This window comes from Sporisorium graminicola, chromosome SGRAM_4 (genome assembly GCF_005498985.1).
Source record: "Sporisorium graminicola strain CBS 10092 chromosome SGRAM_4, whole genome shotgun sequence".
Taxonomy (NCBI): domain Eukaryota; kingdom Fungi; phylum Basidiomycota; class Ustilaginomycetes; order Ustilaginales; family Ustilaginaceae; genus Sporisorium; species Sporisorium graminicola.
In genome coordinates, this window is record NC_043734.1 from 447,375 (window position 1) to 468,489 (window position 21,115).

At 58.7% G+C, this 21,115-nt stretch overlaps 6 protein-coding genes across 6 annotated transcripts; 3 read left to right on the forward strand and 3 right to left on the reverse strand.

Moving 5' to 3' along the window:
* Positions 1-1,141: 1,141 nt before the first annotated feature.
* On the forward strand, positions 1,142-1,840 carry EX895_004624 (uncharacterized protein; the record flags this gene model as incomplete). The annotated part of the gene is made up of 1 exon (XM_029885218.1): positions 1,142-1,840. One exon carries the CDS (start codon positions 1,142-1,144, stop codon positions 1,838-1,840), a length of 699 nt encoding a protein of 232 aa, XP_029738460.1.
* A 1,328-nt stretch (positions 1,841-3,168) lies between these two features.
* Positions 3,169-4,500, forward strand: EX895_004625 (uncharacterized protein; the record flags this gene model as incomplete). Its single annotated transcript, XM_029885219.1, has 1 exon — positions 3,169-4,500. One exon carries the CDS (start codon positions 3,169-3,171, stop codon positions 4,498-4,500), a length of 1,332 nt encoding a protein of 443 aa, XP_029738461.1.
* A 266-nt stretch (positions 4,501-4,766) lies between these two features.
* EX895_004626 (uncharacterized protein) lies at positions 4,767-7,952 on the reverse strand (the record flags this gene model as incomplete). Its single annotated transcript, XM_029885220.1, has 1 exon — positions 4,767-7,952. One exon carries the CDS (start codon positions 7,950-7,952, stop codon positions 4,767-4,769), a length of 3,186 nt encoding a protein of 1,061 aa, XP_029738462.1.
* Positions 7,953-8,855: 903 nt separating this feature from the next.
* On the forward strand, positions 8,856-10,169 carry EX895_004627 (uncharacterized protein; the record flags this gene model as incomplete). Its single annotated transcript, XM_029885221.1, has 1 exon — positions 8,856-10,169. The coding sequence occupies one exon, from the start codon at positions 8,856-8,858 to the stop codon at positions 10,167-10,169; it is 1,314 nt and encodes a 437-aa protein (XP_029738463.1).
* A 351-nt stretch (positions 10,170-10,520) lies between these two features.
* On the reverse strand, positions 10,521-11,119 carry EX895_004628 (uncharacterized protein; the record flags this gene model as incomplete). The annotated part of the gene is made up of 2 exons (XM_029885222.1): positions 10,521-10,993; positions 11,089-11,119. 2 exons carry the CDS (start codon positions 11,117-11,119, stop codon positions 10,521-10,523), a joined length of 504 nt encoding a protein of 167 aa, XP_029738464.1.
* Positions 11,120-12,114: 995 nt separating this feature from the next.
* EX895_004629 (uncharacterized protein) lies at positions 12,115-19,668 on the reverse strand (the record flags this gene model as incomplete). The annotated part of the gene is made up of 1 exon (XM_029885223.1): positions 12,115-19,668. The coding sequence occupies one exon, from the start codon at positions 19,666-19,668 to the stop codon at positions 12,115-12,117; it is 7,554 nt and encodes a 2,517-aa protein (XP_029738465.1).
* Positions 19,669-21,115: the final 1,447 nt, after the last annotated feature.

The window sequence follows — 21,115 nt, forward strand, 5'->3', positions numbered from 1 at the left end:
TGGTTTGCATCCAAATTCGCCCGTCCAACACTGAGACACGCACACACTCAACCTCGACACTGACATCTGCTGCTAGCCGCATTCCATCTGCTTGTCAAATGCGAGCCAGCGCTTTGCTGTCATTCACTTCACTTACTTCAGTCAGCTTTTGCACAGAGAGAGAGACTGAGAAGAGTTGCACTCGCGCTTGTCCCCATTCAGACGAAGTAATGGTAGCATTTGCTTGCTGGACAAGACCGGACTTACAAATGCTCGCCGGCCATCAGGGTGCATTTTCGACGACCGGACGCCGCGGCGGCACGATCTCGAATGCATCATGTGCAGATCTGCACTGCATTGACGATCACAACTGCACCGACTCCGAGGCCCTTGAGCCTTTTTCCCTTTCGAGCTTCCCCTCTCATTCTCTCAACGTCGCCTGCTCCGCCGCTATCTTCTCCTGCTAGTCTAGTCATGGCTCTCCATTGCCGCCGCTGCGTGTCTCCTCGGTTCCAGTAAAGCGGATGCTTGAAAGTGGATGCTTGTTCGGATTCTGTCAACACATCTTCTTCTCGCCTAGAGTCTTTGATGAATGAGGTCAAGGTTAAGGCCCGGCCAGTACATATATCCACAGCACTTACTTTGCTTATTCGTCCCCTCCCCGTACTTACCTTGCTCTCTCACTCTCTCACTCTCTCACGCCAGCTTCCAGCTCCCTCCTGCCCCCCTGTCCCACCCAACGTCGACAAGACGCACCCTCCCAGCTCCCACTCATACACACTCTTTTTCGACTCCAACTTTGAACACTCTCTTTTGATCGCCTCTCGGAATCCCACAACCACCCCTCTCCAACTGCAACCACTCCTGCATCCTTTGCGTCCACACACTTGCTTTGACTTCAAGCACAATCCACACAGTTGCACTTCACCCTGGCAACCCCTGTTTCCTTTCGGTTGCTCTACTTCCACTCTAGCTTCGTATCCACGACACAAAGCTAGTTTCATATCCACACGTTCGCATTTCACCGTGCCGCTTCATTCCGGTCATCGCCACCTCTAACCGACTACAAAGGATTGCCTCTTACATCCTCTCTTCCTTTTCAAGAACATCAGACAAGACGTCCCTTGCCCAACCCTCTACCCCGCTAGCTTCTTTCATCAATATGCGTTTCAGCACAGCTACATCTCTTTCCGCTCTTCTCGCCCTTGGCGGCGCGTCGGCTTCGGTGCTCCCTCGCGTCCTCGACAGCTACGACCTTGCTCAACCCGTTCTGATCGATGAACGAGAGGTGCCTCTGCTGCAATGTGACGCCGAGCCGATCCACATCGGCGAGCTCAAGATGTTCTCCAACACGGGTCGCGAAGTGTCCGCCGCCTTCGAGGGCATCCGCAACGCCGACGGCTACCAGCAGCTCGACGTGCAGAAAGCGGGGCAGTCGGCACGCATCGAGAACTTCGCCTTCACTCCCTGCACCAGCAGCTTTATGGGCTACCAACCCGAATCCAACAAAGCCGCCGAGATGACCTTTGGACGTCTGCAGCCCGCGCACCTCGTTGGCAAACGCTGTGTCTCCGCCGACAAGCTCGCTCACTCCAACGGACGTCTGATCGCCGCCAAGTGCGAGCCCTCGGACGACTCGGGTCAATTGGCCCAGTTCTGGAGCTTGACCAAGCAGCCTGCTGCCGAGGTGGACAAGTTTGTCTACTACGTCAACTTCCTCGGCCAGCCCGCTGGTGATAGCGCAGACTTCCCAGGCACCTACACGCTCAGCCAGGCCACCGTCGGCGCCAACAAGCTTGTGCGTCTGCAGCACAGCAAGGAAGAAGGAAAGCACAGCGCTTACTTCCTCAAGCTCGCCTAGTTGCTGCGTTTCACTGGCTCCCAGAAAAAAGCATGCACTGCTCGTGAGCAACTCGCAGGCCGGCTAGATCCGTGATCGGCTTGCTGCGACGTCGACCTCGTGCGGAGGCATGCTTTACGCTCTCGCTCGTTTTTTCCCCTCCATCGTCTTGAGGGCGATGGAAGCGCGGACGTTGTGAAAGAGTCACTCGTCCCCCAGTTATGCTGATCCTTATCCCCAACCGTTGTCACCACCAATGTGACGCTTAGACCCGCCTCTCTGCTTCCAACCTCGAACCCCGAACCCCGAACCTCAAACTGTATCTTAGTAGCTATCCTTTCTCGCCCTTCCTTGTCCTTGCTGCCGTTTCTGTGCTGGAAGCCCAGCGGCACCGTCTCTCGAGGGAGCGTGTATGCGCAGACGCGATCCAGCGTTGTCGTGCCTCTCTCTCTCTCTCCTGGACGTTTGCGCCGCGGGCCCCAACACAACAAGGGGCAAGGCAGTCAACGTATGCGTCTCTGTTCTTATTGTCTCTTCGTCCTCCCCTTCCCCTCCACGACTTGCTCCATCTATCTACCGTCCTCCCAAAGGCGCCCTCTCACAGGCGCCACTGATTGTCGCAAATGCCCCTATCCGTCCATCAGAATCCGAACCTTCGTACGCCCGTCACACATCGTAACAGTCGATTCTTCCTCGTTGTGAATTGTGGGCCGTTGCCTGAGCCTAGCTTTCTCGAAAAGAGCGTGATCTGCGACTCGGTTTGCCATACACAGCAGGAAGTAATGCCTAAAGCGGGAATGGCAGCTAGGCGACGTGATCGAATTGAGTGTGGCAAACCGCCAAGTACTCTCTCTCTCTGGGCTCGCGTTGGTGGGGAACAGCCAACTCGCGCTCGTGTGCAAATCAAATCCCCTGTTCACCCAGTCGTAGTCACAAGTCGAGTTACGAATACAAGTCTGTTGTAATCGCGGCCTCGAGAAGTCACTTCAAAAACACTCATTCGGAGGGGTGGACGCGTACGGCCCTCTCAATTTCTTGTGCACTTTGAACCTCCACTCCAGGCTGAAGTTCGTGGCCGCTGCGTGTTGGAAGGAAGGAAAAAAGCGCTGAGCTGCTAGTGCGGCTGACGCTGCTGAGCTTTGTCTCGTCTGCAAAGTCGTTTGCTCATGTCCCCCTCCTATTACCATCGTCATCACTGGTAACAGCGGCAGCTCGATACCTACCAAAACATCACCGCTGCAGTCTTCGAGATCTACCATCGCTCGCTCAGCCCTCGCAACCTCGATCCTAGCATCAGAGCATCGTTGACTCTCGTCTTCAAGAGTGCGCCTTTACACACCCTTTCGACCATGAAGCTCCTCATCAAATCTTTGGCAGGGGGTAACTTCCACCTCGATGCCGAGCTCACCGATACCATTGGCACCATCAAGTCCAAGATTCAGAAGGAGCAGGGTCATGCTCCTGAGTTGCAAAAGATCATCTTCTCCGGCAAGATCTTGACCGACGACAAGACGGTCGCAGACTGCAATATCAAGGAGAAGGACTTCCTCGTCGTCATGGTGTCCAAGCCCAAGGCGCCTAAGCCTGCTGCTTCTGCTTCTGCTTCTGCTGCTGCTGTCGCTGCCGCCGCTCCTACTTCTACACCTGCTACTACTGCAGCTGACAAGCCTGCCGAGCAATCGCCAAAGACCGACACGGCTTCCGCTGGTGCTACAGAACCAGCCGCGGCGCCGTCTACAGCCGATGCATCCAGCGACACCACGATGACAGAGTCCACTCCAGCAGCCACCACCGCCACTGAATCGCAATCGAGTTCCGGCACTTCTGGCAGCTTCCTCACGGGCGGTCCCCTCGAATCGGCTATGCAAAGCATAATGGAGATGGGCTTTGAACGTGAGCAGGTGCAAGGCGCCATGCGGGCCGCCTTCAACAACCCGGACCGCGCCGTCGAGTACCTCATGACCGGCATCCCAGAGCACCTCGCCAACCCACCAGCCGCCGCCGCTCAACAGCCATCTGCTGCGGATGCCGGTGCAGGCCAACAGACACCCTCTGCGGCTGCAGGTGGAGCCCCCGCTACGCCCGCCGCGCCCTCCGCCGGCGCTGGTGCCCGTGTTCCTGCCACGCCCGCAACGCCAAGTCCCGCTGGACGTGTCGGCAACCTGTTTGAAGCTGCTGCGGCCGCACAGCAGGCTGGACGCGGGGCGGGAGCCGGTGGTGCCGGGCATGGCGCTGGCGCTGGAGCAGGTGCAGGGGCCGGTGCAGGCGGTGCAGGCGCAGGCGGTCTGCTCGGCGAAGACGACGGCAGCGGCGAACAGGTCATCGACCTCGGCAACCCTGCCATGCTCGCCCAACTGCAACAGCTCGTCCAGCAGAACCCCGCGGCACTCCAACCGCTGGTGCAGGCCATCGCCCAGTCCAACCCGCAACTCGCCGAGGCGATGAACCACGACCCGCAGGGCGTGCTCTCGCTCCTCGCCGGCGGGGCTGCCGCGGGAGGCGACGAGATGGAGCTCCCCACGCTTGCCGAGTTGAGCGACGACGACCGCGCGAGTGTCGAGCAGATCGTCGCCATGGGCATCCCCGAGAGCAAGGCGATCGAGAGCTACTTTATGTGTGGCAAGAACGTCGAGATGGCGGTACAGTACTACTTTGAGAACCCGCAGGATTTCGATGATTGATTGATTGCTTCATTCATTCATTCATTCATTGCAGCAGCACAGGCGCGGGCCGAGACGGTGCAGGGGCGTATCGGGAACCGCTCAGTGCATCGAGGCGCAAGCGTAATCAAATGCTGAAACTCCGTTTTCTCTCTCATGTGCATTGCGAGATGCAGCTTGTGGGAATTGAGGTCGTATGAGCGCATGTGAGTGAGAGAGCATGTATGGGGAGCGTATCGTGACAGAGAAAGACGCGCATGTGATGCGCGCTGAAGCAACACACGGCCCTACGCGAGCGGCGGCAGATTGTCAAACAGCGACGAAACGGACCAGCGCTCCTGGTGCTTCCCCGCGCCGCCTGCCGGCGCAGCGCTTACGAGGCGCAGATGCACCTCCTCGCCCGGGCGCAGCCAGAACGCGTTGAATGGGCGACGGCACCGGCCCGCGCTGTCGCATCGAGCAAAGTAGCCCACGCCGGCGTCCGCGCCGTATTCGAGCCACACGTACGGCGCGACTGCGCTGCCCGTGTTGCGCACTCGCACCGTTCCAGGCGAAGAGCGCGAGCGGAGCAGTTGGAGATCCGGAGCGGCACCCGAGGCGTGTAGCCGCTCGACAGTGGACGCAAGACGACTCATCGGTGTCCAGTACGTGACCACGTGGGTGGACGGCAGAGTGAGGCGCAGGTAGCACCCCTGCTCATTGCCCTCGCAGCGCGTGTGTTCCGGATCGTGGATCGTCTGTACCGTCACACTGCCCGCTTCGCCACCGCGCGTCACGTCAACATCCCGTTCGTCCGCTACCAGCACCTTACCCCTGAAATCAAACCACTCCATTCTCACCCTCACCCTCACCTTCTCCCCTGCCCCGTCATCACCGTCCCAGCGCGCTCCACTCCACACCACCGCAACCTCCAGTACCTCGTCCGTGGCATTCCACACGGCCACCGCCGCCACCGGCGCCTGCACATCCACCAACGCATAATGCAGAAGCTTCCACCTACCATCGTACTCGACGCTGCTCCAGCTCGTGCCCGGCCAGACGTCGTTGAGCTGCCACACAACCAGGCCGCGATTGCGCTCGCGCTGCGCCGCACCGTGCCGGTACACGCTGATCTGGTTGGCAACGTACAGCGCCTGGTAGAGCTGGCTCGATACGGCGTAGCGGTGCAGCTGCGCGCGCGCGGGTAAGTGCGTCGATGGCGTGGGGAACCATTCGGTGACGGCGGAGAGCAGCTCGGACTGCCCCTGAGCCGCGGAGAAGGGGTAGGTGAGGTTGCCGGCAGGCGGGTGCTTGAGGTGCGCACGCAGCACTGATGAATTGATCGAATAGTCGCCGCTTCCGTCGAGGATGTAGTCGAGCGCATCGATGGACGGCAGGGAGAACATGCCGAACTCGACCATGAACCGACTGCGCGGGTACGTGTCGATATCGAACCCCTCCGCCGCGACATAGTCGTAATGCTCGCCCGTTCCGTGCAGCTCTCCCTTGGGATAGTTGCTGTATCGACCCACGTACGGGTCCAGCTGGATATACCCCGTCGTCGTGGAACACGTGATGTACGACAGCCCTCGACTGGCCTCCCGCACCCGATCCCTCACCACGTGGTCAAACAAGGCCTCGTAGCCCGTCTTCCACTCGCCATCGCGTTCCCACACCCCATACCCACCCAAAAAGAACAGCTCCCCCTCGTTGTTCCCCACCACCACCACCACACTCGGGTGTGATACAGCGTCGAGCATCACCTGCGCCACCTCCTCGCTCGCCGCCTCCAGAAAATCGGCATTATAAGGATACAGGGCCGCAGCGAACATGGCGTCCATCCATACCATGACACCCAGCTCATCGCACATGCGCAAAAACTCGGGCGACGGGTACGCACCGCCACCCCACACGCGGATGAGGTTGACATGCGCGTGCAGCGCCGAGTCGAGCAGCCAGCGCACGGTGTCTGGGTTCGTGCGCACAGCGAGCGTGTCAAACGGGATCACGTTGGTGCCCATCACGTAGACCTCGCGCCCGTTGACAAACAGCCGGAAATGCGAGCCCGGCTGGACACCCTGCGCGACAAGCTCCGGGGAGATGGTGGAGAGGTCAAACACGGCGGTTCGGAAGCCGACGCGTTTGCGTACCTCGATGCCGAGCTCGTCGCTGTGCAGCACGACGTCGTACAGTGTCTGGTTGCCATACCCACGCGGCCACCATAGCGAAGGTCCGTACTTGCCGCTGCTGGGAACCTCGAACGTCGCATGGATAGGGCTGTTGAGTCCAGCCGACACGGAGGGTGCGGAGAGCAGCACGTCGAACGTGTACAGGTCCAAGGCGGGGATCGAGAGGCGGAGCGAGGCAGGGTTCACGTCGGTTGCTGAGAGAAGAGTGAGTGTGACATTGACGATCCAGTTGGCGTCCGGGTCGGGGGGAGGCAGGTTGTTGACCTGGCCTTTGCGGTAGATGTCGATGCCGCTGGCCATGACCAGTACTGTTGGCTTTCGCTCTGCATCCCCAGCCTCGCCATGTACCTCTTGCTCCTTCGCATCCTCATCGCTGTCAGTATCCTGAGCGGCATCGGGAAGCACAATCAAATAGGCAGGCTTATGGGGACCAACAGGAACCAAAGCGGGCCCCCAGTCCCAACCCAAATCCGACTGCTGCTTGCGCACATGGATGCGGTTGGGAAACTCGTAATCGAACACGCGGGGGCGATCCGCGCTCTGCAGCTGGGTCGGATAACCCGGACTATGGTCTGCAGCTTGCTGAGCAGCATACTCGCTAGTATTGCTGAAAACGAGCGTAATGTTGGTGCTGATCTCCCGCTCAAGAAGGTGCGCTGGAACGCGAAAGGCGTACCACTGATGGTAATTGCGCGTCTCACGGATCAGCTCACCGCCGACGAACACCTGAGCGATGGTGTCGAGCCCCTGGAAGTGGAGCCAGTATTGGCGCTTGCCTGCATCGGAGGAGGCACGAAGTTGGGCAAGGATGGGCTCGAGGTCGGCGGTGTACGTCCAAGCTTGCTCATTCGAGATCCACCAGTAGAGCCCTTCGTTGAGGCCGACGTGCGGGTCTTGGATGACTCCTGCACGGAGCAGATCAAGGTGAGTAAGCGATGGGAAGAGGGCATCGACGTGGAGGGAGCCGTTGGCATTGGACAGCGACCACTGTAGCGGTGCGGGTTTAGCATGAGCGGAGAAGCTTGCCGAAGCTGCCGTCTCCGCCGAAGTGTTGGTGTTCAAAGCTGGATTCAGACCCGCAGCGTGCTCGGAATGCAGCGGAAAAGGAAGCCGATGCGATTCGAGGGAGGAGAGCGACCAGATCTGTGCTTGGCTGCTGCTGTAGAAGGAATCGTGCTCAGTGAGGGGTTGTGCCGAAGTCGCAGCGAATGCAAGTTGCCACTGCTGTTGATTGGTAACGGCACCTGCAGCAACGATAGCGGCTCGTGCAATCAAGACCGCGATTACGAGAAGGCGTCCAGTCATGCTGATTAGCTGTAGAACACAATCTGGCGGCGGATCAGATCCGCGGTGCTGCTGTTGCTATTGGTTCTGACGACGCAGGCCAATTAGATATGAAGCATGATGTGGGAGTGGGATACAAAGTCAGGGTCCATGCTGTGACGCTTTTGTGCTTCGTAATGTGGCTGACTGGCTGGACTTGCGTGGTCCATGCACTCGACCCTCACCTTTAGGGGCACGGTAACAGGCAAGCAAACTCTAAATTTCAAGCCAAGCTGTGGATCGCTTCCTGTCAAAAAAAGAGATCAACAGCTTCGGCTCAAGTCCGCGCACTTCTCCGGACACATTGATTTTCCCCACATTTGGCAACCCCGCGGCAGAAGCAGACAGCCGGCCACAGAGCGCGGGCTGGTATATGCAAGCTTACACGCCTCCAAGATATGGCATTGGCGATTGGTCTTACGATAGTCTTTTAGCGTCAACAGCTGCTATCTTGGCGAAGTTTCGCAGACTGGGTTTCCGAGATGGCCTGCTTGCAGTATCCGAAAAGTGTGGTGGGGTTCTATGAAGCCGAACGCCTCGTTCGCTCGTCAACGTGATGTGTCCCCCGAGGGTGGTCGAGGCAGCAAGATGCGGCGCGGTTGATTGGCTCCACATGTCAACCTGGTGTCTTTGGTACCCACTCTTGTTCCCGCTTTCCGGCTCGTTTTTGCCGTGTCCCACGAGCATTGTGCTGATGTGTATATATCCTCCCCTTCGCACCAGAACGAAGTACAGAATCTGCTTCCTGGAACAAGAGCATCACACATCTCGCTCCTCCTTCTTATCTTCCTACCACCACCACCGCCAGCAGCAGCAGCAGCAGCAGCAGCATCACCACCCTGCCCTGATCTGGGCTGAACCACGCCTCGTCCCTTTCTTACAGATATGACCTCCACCGCAACCCCGTCCAAAGACTTTTCCGTCGCCATCGTCGGAGGCGGCATTGGCGGCCTCACCCTCGCCATCGGCTTGCACGATCGAGGCGTGCCCGTACGCATCTTCGAGAGCGCCTCCAAGTTCTCCGAGATCGGCGCCGGAATTGCTGTTGCACCAAACGCCCAACGAGTACTCCAGCATCTCAACCTGTATGACGACTTTCTCAAGATCGCCGACTTTCAATCGCGCAACCTCTTCTTCCAATGGCGTCTCGCCGAGCCCGAGGAGCAGACGTTGCTCTCCGAGACCGTGTGCAAAGAGTACGGCATGGCCAGCATCCACCGTGCCGAGTGGCTCGATACGTTTATCAAAAAGGTCCCTCGCGAGATCTGCCAGTTTGGCAAGCGTCTCAAGACGGTACACCACCCGCCCGCCGATGCACCGGACGCCAAGGTCAAGATTGATTTCGAGGACGGCACCTCGCACGAGGCGGACCTGGTCATCGGGTGCGATGGCATCCACAGCCGTGTTCGCGGTGCGCTCGACGCTGCCACCGCCGGGCCGTCTGCCGTCGCTGGCTCGGACGCCCTTGTGTGGAGCGGCACCTGGGCCTACCGTGGTCTCATCCCCCGCGAACGCTTCGTAGATGCTCTGGGTAAGGAAAAGGGCGAGTTCTACGCAGACACAGCCCAGATGATGCTCGCCAAGGACTCTCACATCTTGATCTTCCCCGTCCAAGGCGGCAAGACGGTCAACCTGGTCGCCTTCAAAACCGACCGCTCGCAGTGGCCCAAACGCACCCCATTCCCCAAAGGCAAGCCCTGGATCCAGGAGACCTCGCAACAGGCGCTGCTCGACGACTTCTCCACCTACAGCTCGGATAACATCAAGATGCTCAAGTGCATCGACAAACCCAGCAAGTGGGCGCTCCACCAGGTCGTCCCCTCGCTCACCTCGTACATCAACGGTCGCGTCATCGTTTCCGGAGATGCAGCGCACGGCGGCGTTCCGCACCAGGGAGCCATGGCAGGCCAGGCGATCGAAGACGCCCTCTTCCTCTCGCGGCTGCTCAGCCACCCCAAGGTGACCAATGCCAATCTGGTCAAGGCGCTGCAGGTGTACGATGTGATCCGCGTGCCCCGCGCGAATCGCGTGCTCGAGACCAGTCTCGAGGCCGGCGACACGTACGAGTTCCGCGGCGTCGGCGCCGACGACAATCAGGTGCTGGGCCAGCATCTCGTCGAGAGGTTCGATCACGTCTGGGACTACGATCTGGACGCCGAGAACGAGCAGATGAACAAGTGGATTGAGGAGAATCTCTGAGCCGCACGCACATGCATGACATTATAGACGAGCATTCCCCCTGCTGACTGGTCAATTCAATGCTAGAGTCCATAAAGTTACCTTGTTTGTGTGCATGTTGTCCCGGCGTGGCGTACATTCTCAACTACGTTACGTCTGAAAGAAGAACTGCTTTGGGAAAGACGACTCGTTTCTAGGCAATCTACGCCTTGTCGCTGATTCGATATTTACATCTGGATGTGTGTGTGCTTGTGTGTTTGTGTTAAACGAAAAGACGGTGCGAATCTGAACCGCTGTGCGCTGCGCCGACACGCGACAAGAATGCGGAGTGCACCGTGCTCTCTGCAAGCATGCTCTGCTGGGCTGACGACCTCACACGGTCTCGACACCCGTGTACTCGCTCGAGACGGGCGGTTCGATGAAAGCAGCATGACTCAGGATCAAGAATGCCGAGCTGCCCACCAACCAGAACATGAACCCGAACGGACTCGCAAACCACAACAGGGGGATGCCAATCACAAACAGACCCGTGTACAGGCTCTTCTGCGTGATCACATGTTCGCCCACCTGCATGGGTTCTGGCGCGAAGCGGTTGATGGCATAGAATCCGGCAACGAGGAAGATGATGGCAAACACCAGCGTCGTGTTGGTGATCATGCCGTACACCGCGAGCAGTACGACGACGACGGCGTAGTTGCCCGAAAAGTGGCGCGTGTTGTACGTGATACGCTGGAAGGCTTCGTTGGTGTCTTGCGGACGCGAGATGCGCTGGTGGTCAAAGAACTCGCCCAGAGGTCGCAGCGACGAGAGACGCCCCTCTCGCATGCTGCGGATCCGCTCCGGGACTGTTGTGTCGGGAAAGTGTTGCCAAGCATCGCTTGCGTCAGTCAAAAGCTGCCTCCAAGCACATAAGCTGACGTTGCTCCGGGACAGAACTCACTTTTCATTGCAATGTCCAATACTTGCGCCATGGTTGCGATATTAGATTAACGTGGTGATCGGAGCCCTTCGTGGCGGCTCAAGTGCAATGTCAGAGTGTGTCTTGATGAAGAGTTGTCGGCGTCGTCGTCGTTGCGATACTGCGTTTTGTAGGATGAATATAACGTCGAGATAGTATGTCCTCAACTGAGAGACTGGATGATGATGGTTTGGTCTGACGGCAGGATCACCAGGTTGCACCTGCAAGAAACACAGAGAGATATGGCTCGGAATTCGGCTGTGTGTCGTGTTCGTGTGTGCGAGATTGACTGGCTGACTGGCTGGCTCGAGACCCGTCGGCGTGTTTCCTGGCTGTGCTGTTGCTGTGTTGCATTCGAGTTGGTCCGGTTGTTCAGGGTGCAGCTTGAGTCAAGCAGCCGACGCGCTGCCGTGGAGATTTCAAGAAGAAAATCGTGTCCAATTTTCCAGCTCAGCCAGATTTGTCTCTCAGTTGCCTTTGCCCAGTCGCCTCCCAGTCTCGGCCTGGATGCAACAGCCATCCCGCTGCCCATCTCAGCTGCTGCTGCTTTTGCTGCGCTGGAAGAGCTCGCGCAACGGGACGCTACTACTCGTGCTGCTCCACTGGAGAGAGGGCAAGGTGCAGCAAGGCTGAACGCTCGATGACGGCAAAGAGGCTGCGGTAGATCTTCTAGCAGTGTACTTATTTGCCACCTTCTCCTCCCCGTATTCCCGTCCCGACACCATCAAAGCAAGAGCAGTAACAGACACCCCTCTCCACCAGCTCGCATCTCCCACACACCACGCTCGTCCTCTACTCGACATTGCCGGTGACGAAATCGGGTCTGCCTTTGTTGCAGGGAACCATAAAATTACAAGTTAGGTGACACAAAATCTTGTCGCGACCCAAAAGGCGATCGAGTAAAGAGAATACAACAAAAAGAAAAGCGGAACACATGCAATATAGCGTGTGTGTGCGTGTGTGTGTGTGTGTGTGTGTGTGTGTGTGTGTGTGTGTGTTGACCGCCGCCTAAGGAAGTAAATCCATCAGTCGGTTGCGAGGGCTCGTCAACGGACTGGGCAGCGTCAAGACTGACGATTGTGGAGGTGGCTGTGACAACAAACTCGTCAGCAGCTCGAGCACGCTAGGATCCGCACCGAGATCCCTGCTCCCGTTGGCCGTCTTCTGCCTCAACACGTTCAACGCGAGCGAAGACACGGCGTTCTGGATTCGCGTCGTCAGCTGGTCCAGGATGCCCGCTAGCTCTTCGTCGGTCGCATCGTCACGGATGCTGTAGATCAACAGCTCCGGATGCATGCTCAGCATCGCCTCGACACCCTTGCGACGCGCCTGCAGCGACAATAGAGGTACCGCGTTGTTGTTGTTCTTCTTGCTGGCGCCGCCGCTGCCACTAGCTGGCTTCTCCAGGTCGCCGCTGTCCATCGGGTTTCGTGCCACTTCATCCAGAGGCGTTGAAGGCTTCGACCTCTCTGCTTCGTCCTGGGCCGTAAAGATGCCTGGGCACACGCTCGAGTTGGACAGGTACTCCAAACGCAAGCACAGCATGCCCACCTGCTTGACGTCTTCAATGTCCAGCAGCTGCACCGTCGGCTCGTACACCTGGGCTGTTGGCGCATCCGGCGCGTCGTCGGTCTTATCCTGCTCCAATCGTCCTGCCAGCTGCTTGGGATACACCAGCCACAGCATCTCTGGCGTCTCGAGGCCCTTGAGTCGGCGCTCGCCCAGCTGCGACAGACCGAATCCCATCCTTCGCAGCAGCACCACATCGCGGCTCACGTTGGGGTTGAGCAGTCGGAATGCGTCCTCGTCCAACTCTTCGTCGGTCTTTTCGAGCGCCTGCCCCCCACCATCGCCACTGCTCCCCCCCGCTGCCGCCGACGATTCGTCAAACGTACCCAGCAAGCCCTGAAGCTCCTTGATCACGTCCTTGCTCGCCAAGATCTGGCCGCCATCGGCGGCACCGCTGATTCGAGCAGCACGGTTCACCATCGGCCCAAAGTAGTCCATTCGTCGCGTGATCGGATCCGCCTCGCACACCGGTCGACCCCAGTGGATGCCCATCCTCACGGAAAGTCCTCGATGGATGAGCTCGCCTGATGGATCGTACACCTCCTTGCCGTCCTCGCTGTCCAAGATTTCGCGCGGCCAGTCCTCTTGCAGAAGCTGTTGCTGCACCGTGAAACACCACAGCAGCGCTGCACTCACCGAGGGGAACGACACCATGAACGCATCGCCTTCCGTTTTGACCTCGTAGCCACCAATCGTTCGCAGCTGCCTGCGTAGTAGATAGTTGTGCAGTCGCATGGCCGCCTGCATGCCGTTGTTGGTCTCCCACAGCGACGTCGAGTTCTTGATATCCGTGAACACAAGCGCCACCTGTCCGATGGGTGGGGCCACTTCACGGTCGAGTCTCGCCAGCGTACGATCGCCAGGAAGCTCCTCGCGGAAGCGACGTCCTGCCTTTTTGATCGCGTCGCTGTTCTGGTAGTTGGCGAAATTGACTCCACCACCGTTGCGCTGACCCGATCGATAGAAGAGGTCACCCACCGAGATGACCATCACCATAATGCTTTCCTCGGCACCGTAGCTGATGGCAAAGTCTCGCAGCTTCTGCGCCGCAATCATGGGGTCGTTTCGCTGCGTGCGTGCAATGTCGACCGCCGTCTGATACGACACGTACTGCCAAAGCGTGCGGTTGGCGATGATGACAAACTCGTCCGAGTCCGTTAGCTGCACCGTCGTGACAGCAGGCGCCGCATTGACGATGGGGAAAAGGTGGAAGTAGCCGAACGAACGCGAGATATCGAGCATGTCGTTGACGTAGCCACGTAGCGACACCCAGCCTTCAGCCGATCGAATTCGCTCGATCTCGGCACGGTCAAACGGTTCGTGCTTGTTGCTGATCAGGTGCGCCGTGCCGCCGTTGCGCGACATGACGGCGAGTGCATCACCTGCATTGGCCACGTACAGCGTGCGGTCCACCACGTAGGCCAAGATGGCCGAAGCGCCGGCACGCCAGTCGTGCTTGTTGGAAGCGGCGGCAATCGCAGGTGCAGAACTTCTCGCTACGTCGGCGGCTGCCTCGGCGTGGGCTTCCGAGAGCTTGCGGCTGCCATCGTTGATGAGCGCATCGGCATAGTCTTTCTGCAGACGAAGGAAAGCGCGACGCAACACATCGGGCACCGACGCGGGCTCGGTCGCCTTTTCGTTCTGATGCTTTTGAAATTCCCACGACAGGCGATGTCCACTCCATTCGGCCAAGTGGTGCGCGATGCGACTGCCGACGTGTGCGCCGTGACCTCGACCATCAAAGAGACCAAAGAGGCACTCGCCCTCGTCCTTTCGGAAGGTAGGAATGACGAGGTCGATGACACTCAGGTTATCGTGCTTGCCGAGCGCGTCGGCGATACCATAGGCCATGCCGTTGATCTGCGAGAGCGAGGTTCGCACACGTCGGTTGTCCGACTCGTCCGGGGTGGCATTCGAATGCAACGGCATCGTCACATCCATCAGGCCCAGCATGCGCAAGCTGGTCAGCCGACTGAAGTCCGAGATGTTGGACTTGCGCGTGAAGCCCATATCGCTCAGTTTGGTTTTGATCTCCAGACGCGTGTTGCCAGAGAGGTTGAGGTAACGCAGCTCTGGATTCATGTTCCAATTCCAGTCGTAGTGCCAGTTGGCGATGTTGTACTTGAGCACGTTGTTGCCGACGTCGAGATTGGCGAGCTTTTTAAGCTTTCCAAGTTCGGTGGGGAGCGTGGTGAGCTTGTTGCAGTTGAGATGCAGGATGCGCAGCTCTTGCAGCACCACCAGGTCGTCGGAAGGGATGGTACTCAGCTGGTTGCCGCTGATGTACAGCTCGCGCAGCTTGGTGAGTGTCTGCAGGCTGAAGTCAGGAATCTCAAAGATCTCGTTGAAGCTGAGGTTGAGCACCTCGAGAGACGTGAGCTCGGACAGCACGCTGAAGACTTCGTCGCCCAAGCGATTGTCTCCGAGACGAAGCTTCTGCAGACTAAGCGAGAGCGGCGCTACGAAGAGCTCCGAGGGCGTCGAGATGTTGGTGCTGCCGTTGGCGCCGCCCGTGTTCGATCTGTGCGTCAACGACGAGCTGGTCGAGCCTTTTCGAGCGGCAAGGATGGCCGAGGTGCCGACTGCCGCGGCGGCATCGCCTGTCGAGGCGTCGGTGCGGATTTCTGGTGCAGCTGGGAAGGATTCGAGTAGGTTGGAGCTGAGGTTGATGTGGGCGAGGCTCTCGCAGAACCACAGTGACTGCGGAAGCGTCTTGAGATTGTTGTTGTGTACCAACAGCTCTTTGAGCGCCTTGAGGTCGCCGATAGACTCTGGCAGCGTTGCTAGAAGATTGTTGCTGCACGACAGCATTTCGAGACGCTTGAGCTCGCCGAGGGTGTCGGGCAACACGACGAGCTGGTTGCCATCCAGTGTCAGTTTGACAAGCGCAGGCAGCTGCGGGAAGAGGCCTTCCTCGAGTCGCGTCATGTTGGTCGAAGAGAGGTCAAGTGATGTCAAGTCGCATGTGGTGAGCGCGGCGATGCGAACCTTGCTAAGAGGATTGCGACCGAGCTCCACCTGCGTCAGTTGCGGGCCCAGGGTCGCTTCGAACGACTTGATGTTGTTGCTCTCGGCTTGAATGTTTTTGAGGCGCGGCAAACCCAGAAGAGACGAAACATCCTGCACCTGGTTGCGACGCAAGTCGATAGTGCGCAGGTTGACGAGCTCGCTCATGCTGTCTGGCAGCTTTTCGAGCGAGTTGGCGGCAAGGATGAAACGCTCCAAGTTGACGAGGTTGGCGATCTCGGCAGGCAGCTCGGTGATCGAGTTGAACGAGACGTCGAGGTCAACGAGCGAGGTCACATTGCAAATGACTTTGGGGAATTCTTCGAAGCGGTTGTTCGAGATGTTGAGGTTTCTGAGCGTGCGAATACCGGAAAAGTACGGCGGCAAGTCAAAGAGACGGTTATTCTGCACCTTGAGCGACATGAGCTCCGGGATCAGATCAAGACTGATGTGCGCGAGCTCGACGATTCGATTGTTGGAGACGTCGAGATGCGTCAGCGTCTCGCTGTGCCGTACGCTCTGAGGGATGCGCTTGAGCGCCAGATTGCTGAGCCGCAGGGTCCGCAGACTCGAGCAGAGCTGAACAAAGTCGAGCGGAAGGTCGGACATCGGGTTGCCCGACAGATCGAGGCTGACGATCCAGTCGGCATGTTTGTACAGGAAGATGGGTACCATCTCGAGGTTGCGACTCTGCAGGTCCAGGCGCTGGAATGTGTGCTCGCTGTGACCGATCGACTCGGAGTCGAACGTGGGCACGCTGTCGGGACGAAAGACGAAGCGCAGCAGGTATGAAAGATCGTCTCTGCCCATGTCTTCGAGGCCGTCGTTTTCGGTATAACCCGCTTGCAAAAGACGACGACGTTGGAGCTGCGAAGGCTTGTCCGAGATGCCGAGCGGTCTCTCTGAGCCCTTGTCGCGCACAAAGAGCCTGTAGGCGGCCGACTCGGCGGTGAGACTCTTGCGTGCTAGGATGGTCTGCACCTCGTTGGCCGTCGAGACGAGAGAGCACGAGAGCGTCGCAAACGTGCCATCCTGCTTGTAGACGCGGATGAAATGGTTCCGAAGCGCGCTGCCTGGAGGAGCACCTGTGTTTGCGGTGGTGGATCGCTTGAGAGGATGGGGATCGCGTCGGACCGGACCATTGATGCTCGAGTCATCTTCAGTTGAAAGGTTCGAGTTCAGCGTGGCGGTGGACGGCCGTGTGACACCGATGGAGCCTGCCGTATTGGGCCGCGTGGTAGTGCGATGCTTGGACGGACGGTGGAGGCCAAGCTTACCTGCAGCGGCGGCAGCAGCAGAAGCGCCAGCGGAAGCCAGTATGTGAGCACCCGCGCCGCCTCGGGAAGTGGGGCGAACGTGACTGGAGCCGAGCTGGTGTGAGTGGTGGTTCTGCGATTGCTGCTGCGCCAGAGCCGACTGCGCAAGATTGTTCGTCTGCTGGAGCACATCGACCTTATTGGTGGATGCGTCGTCGGTGGGCTTTGGGCCAGGCAAACGAGGCAACACGGTGAGCGGATCGACGGACTCGTCGGTGCCTCGACGCGAGCCAGCAACGGAGACGGCCTTGTTGAACGGATCAGTGGACGAGGTGCGAAACATGCTGGAAGCGTGCGTGGAGCTGATGCCGGAGCTGGAGCCGCGCCGTTTGCCATCCGAGGACAAGGCAGCCGCGGCGCGATCCTGGTCATCATCTTCCTCTTCGCCAACATTGTCATCGCGAAGGTAATCGCGCATCTTGTCCGGTTGCACGGCCCAACTGTCGGGCGCCATCCAGCTGGAGCTTGGCTCTTGTCCCGAGCTCGCGCTCGACTTGCGCACGCTGAGCAGCGAGTCGACATTGTGGTCAGCTGCAGGCGGAAACTGAAAGGCGTGATCTGCTCGTCCGTTGGCAGGCTTGTCTTTGGATGCTTCGGATGCCCAGCCTGCTCCGGGAGGTAAGGCGGCGCCGCCCTTGGCATGTTCCTGGATGGCGCTAGGCAGGTTGGCGTACGAGGTCTTGGGCGAGATGCCGCTGTGGTTGGATCGCATGCTGTGTGCAGAGACGACGCTGTCCTTGCGATGGTCTGCGAGGATGGCTTCGGACGTAGACGCAACTCCCAGCTGTGACGCCTCGGGTAGTGCTTGGGTGGCTGTGATGGAATCGCGCCGCGGAGGCAAACTCGAGGCGGCGGAGCTGTAGGACGAAGGCTGGGGCAGGTCGATGAGATTGCTCGAGAGCTTGCGCAGCGACTGATAGTTTTGCATCTCGGCTAAGCTGAGCCTGGGAACACTGTTGCGCGGCTGCAGGTTGATCTGCGAAGGACGGCGATCGCTGAGGATGGTGGAGGTCGAGGTGGAGGTGGACATGGTCGTGTTGGTGCGGCTGGGGGAGTGCAATGAGCTCGGGGGTGCGACGGAAGCGTCGGAAGCGTGCGATGGCGATCCGACCGTGGACGTCGCCGAAGTCTGTCGGTCCGCGAGCGAGGCCTGGGATGGCGAGGGCGAGCGGTAGATGCCTGATTCACTTCCGTTGGGCGAGCGATGATCGGGCGGGCTCGTGGAGTCGGTGACGGAACCTTGCAGGCGCTGCCGTGCTGCATTGGTGTCGACAAAGTCTTCGAGCTGGTCAAAATTCATATCGAGGGACAATTCGACCTCCTGTTCGATTGACTGGCTCTGCGCTGCAAAAGCGGCATCGCGGGCCGGGTCGGCGTCATCGTCGAGTTTGGACCCGCCGGCGTTCTTGCCAAGATGATGTCGGACGCCTTTGATGCGCTTGCGACCGTCCTTCTTAGAATGGCTCTCGCTCTCAAGCTCGTCCTCGAGACTGACGGCTGTCGGCAGCGAGTCGATGCGGGAGTGGAGAGGATTTTGCCAGGTTGCAGAATTCGAGGTGGAAGGAGGGTGATTGTGGGAGCGCAGCGATGCCGAGGAGGGAGACGTGGTGGAGGCTAGAGGACGGTTATGCTCGAGCCAGGCGGGTGGACGCATGGGGTTGAGGTTGGCGGCGTTGGAGCCGTAGCGCGACGAGAGGCTCGAGACGGAAGCCTCGTGGCGCATGGGGATGTTGGAAGAGGCGTTGGAATGCGTGGACGACTTCTTCTTGAGGAAGCCGAACGGATTGCGCGACTTTTTGGCAGCAGAGGCATGGGTATCTTTGGAGCCGTTGAGGGTGCTGGTCGACGTGGCGGCGGAAGGCGGAGTGTGGGGCCGCAACGAGTGCTGGGAGCGGGACGAGGCGAGGCGAGGGTTGTCGATGCTGCCAAAGCTGGTATCGGCGATCGAAGCGGACGTGGCGGTACTTGTGCGTGCTCGAGGGAGAGAGCTGGTGGCAGGACTTGCCGAAGCGGAAGCGGACGGCGCGATGGCGTTGTGCTTGCCGGAACGAGACGAGGACGGAGTTGCGTTTTCGTTCTGAAAGAGGAAAGGGCTGATGTCCTGGTGGTTGGCCGACTTGACACCCTTTGCTACATCGCCGTCCTGGCGAGTCTCGAGATCTGCGCCGGGACTTCGCGACATGATCTGACGGAGTTCGTCCTCGTCAAAAGAGGAGCTGATGCCCTGGCCGCTGGGACCGGAGAACGATTGGGAATGCGGTTCAAGCGGGAAGTAGGAGCGAGAAGTGGAGTGCGAGTGTTGTGGCGTAGAAGGCTGTGTTTGCGCATGCTCGAGGCGAGGACGAGAGTAGTTTGTAGCGACAAGACGAGATGAAGACGGCGAAGGGGTGGTAGCAATGTCGGGTTGGGATGAGTGGAAAGAGTAGCTGGATCGGGATGAGTCGAGATTCATAGGAGGGTGCGCCCTGTGAGTGAAGTTGGAGCTGCCGTTGCTATCGTGTGAGTTGTGGCGCTCGAGGCCAAAGTCGGATTGGTCATAAGGAGTGACCTGCTGCTGCTGCTGCTGATCCTGGTTCGGATTCTGATGCTGGTTCTGGTGCTGATGATGGGGCTGACGCTGCTCGGGCGAGGAGGCTACGTGTCGAATTGCGGATTGCATGGTGGAGAACATGGCGTCGATGCCAACAGTACCGAGCTGTCGAGATCGAGCGCGGTCGTTGTTAGACAGGGCCCGTGGACGTGCAAGCAGATCCTAGTCGGGGTGAGGAAGTCGCGCGTGATGCGATGGTGCAAATTCGTGTGCCAGGTCACGTTGAGAAGCAGCGAACCTATGGTTGCTGCGAAGGAGGTGCGAAGAGTCGCATCGCGGGTTTGTATGTCTGTTTTGTAAGAGTATAATAGGATGAGGAGCGGAAGATGAGGGGACCAAAGATTGAAGTCGAGTGCGATACGATGGACAGTCGAGCTGAGTGAGGGAGTCTTGGCCATGCCGTCGTGATGCGGAGACAGAGCGCAGCAACAGTACGAAGCAGTGCAAAGTAGCAACAGCAGCAGCAGCAACCAAAGCCCACCAATTCCCGTTTAACCGCGGTCAAAACAAGGCCCAAGAGCAGTCTCTGTCGAGCAACAAGTCTACGAAGAGGCCATTTTTCTCTTTTTTAGATTTCTGAGACATCGAAAAAGCGAAAACAGGAAAGCCAAGTCGAGGCGAGTCTGCGTTCTGAGACAGGAGCAGCCGTATTCTTTTCTCCGAACACAAAGTTAGATCGAAAGCTGGCGACACCTTCGTACTAAAGTCACGGCGTGACGAGCCTCGCGACACATGCGCACAGTGGACGTCGCGCTGCGCAATCAGTTACAAAGCCATGCCGTGAAGCCCCCTCTCAGTTCCTGCCTCTCCAACCCCACCTCTCTCTTCTCGTTGTTCGCATACCTCTAGCCTCTCGCCCTCGTACTTGCACTTATGCCTCTACACTCATTCCTTGGTCGCACCTGCATCGCGTTAAGCCTTCCACTCCTTTGCCCATCGTTGCTTCTCAGATTGAAAGTGATTGCGTTCGGTGTGGCCCGCGCGTCGCCATGGCTCGCCCCAATCCTCATTACCAACACCATCGCCACAACCATCAAGGTGGACGTGGTGGTGGCTATACCAATCATTCCAAACTAAGCGAATGGATTCATTGCAGTCATTGCTATATCGCGCAGGCTCCCTCCCGTTTTCCTAAATCCGTTCTGACTAGGTTCCAAAAGAAGGTGGACGCGGGCGGAGATCCCGCTAAAATCAACCTCATCTGCAGGTCGTGCTGCGACATCCCTACTCAAGCAACTTCATCAGCCCGTCCGGCGTCTGCTGATGGGCCTTCGCAGCCTCACTCTCGCGCTCCTGCGACCCGGGCGCCTTCTCCCGCGTCGCAGCGTCGAGCTTGCTGCGCAGACTGCAGGATCGAGTACCCACTTACCAAGGATTTCTTTCTACGCCATGAGCTTCAACTCAAGGCTCCTCGACGAGTTTGCTTTATTTGCAAGAAAGCACAAGTCCTTTTCAGTGCCGAACAAAACACGGATAAGGACCGCGTAGCCGAGGAACGGTTCGCCCTCGAAGAACAAGAAGAAATCCA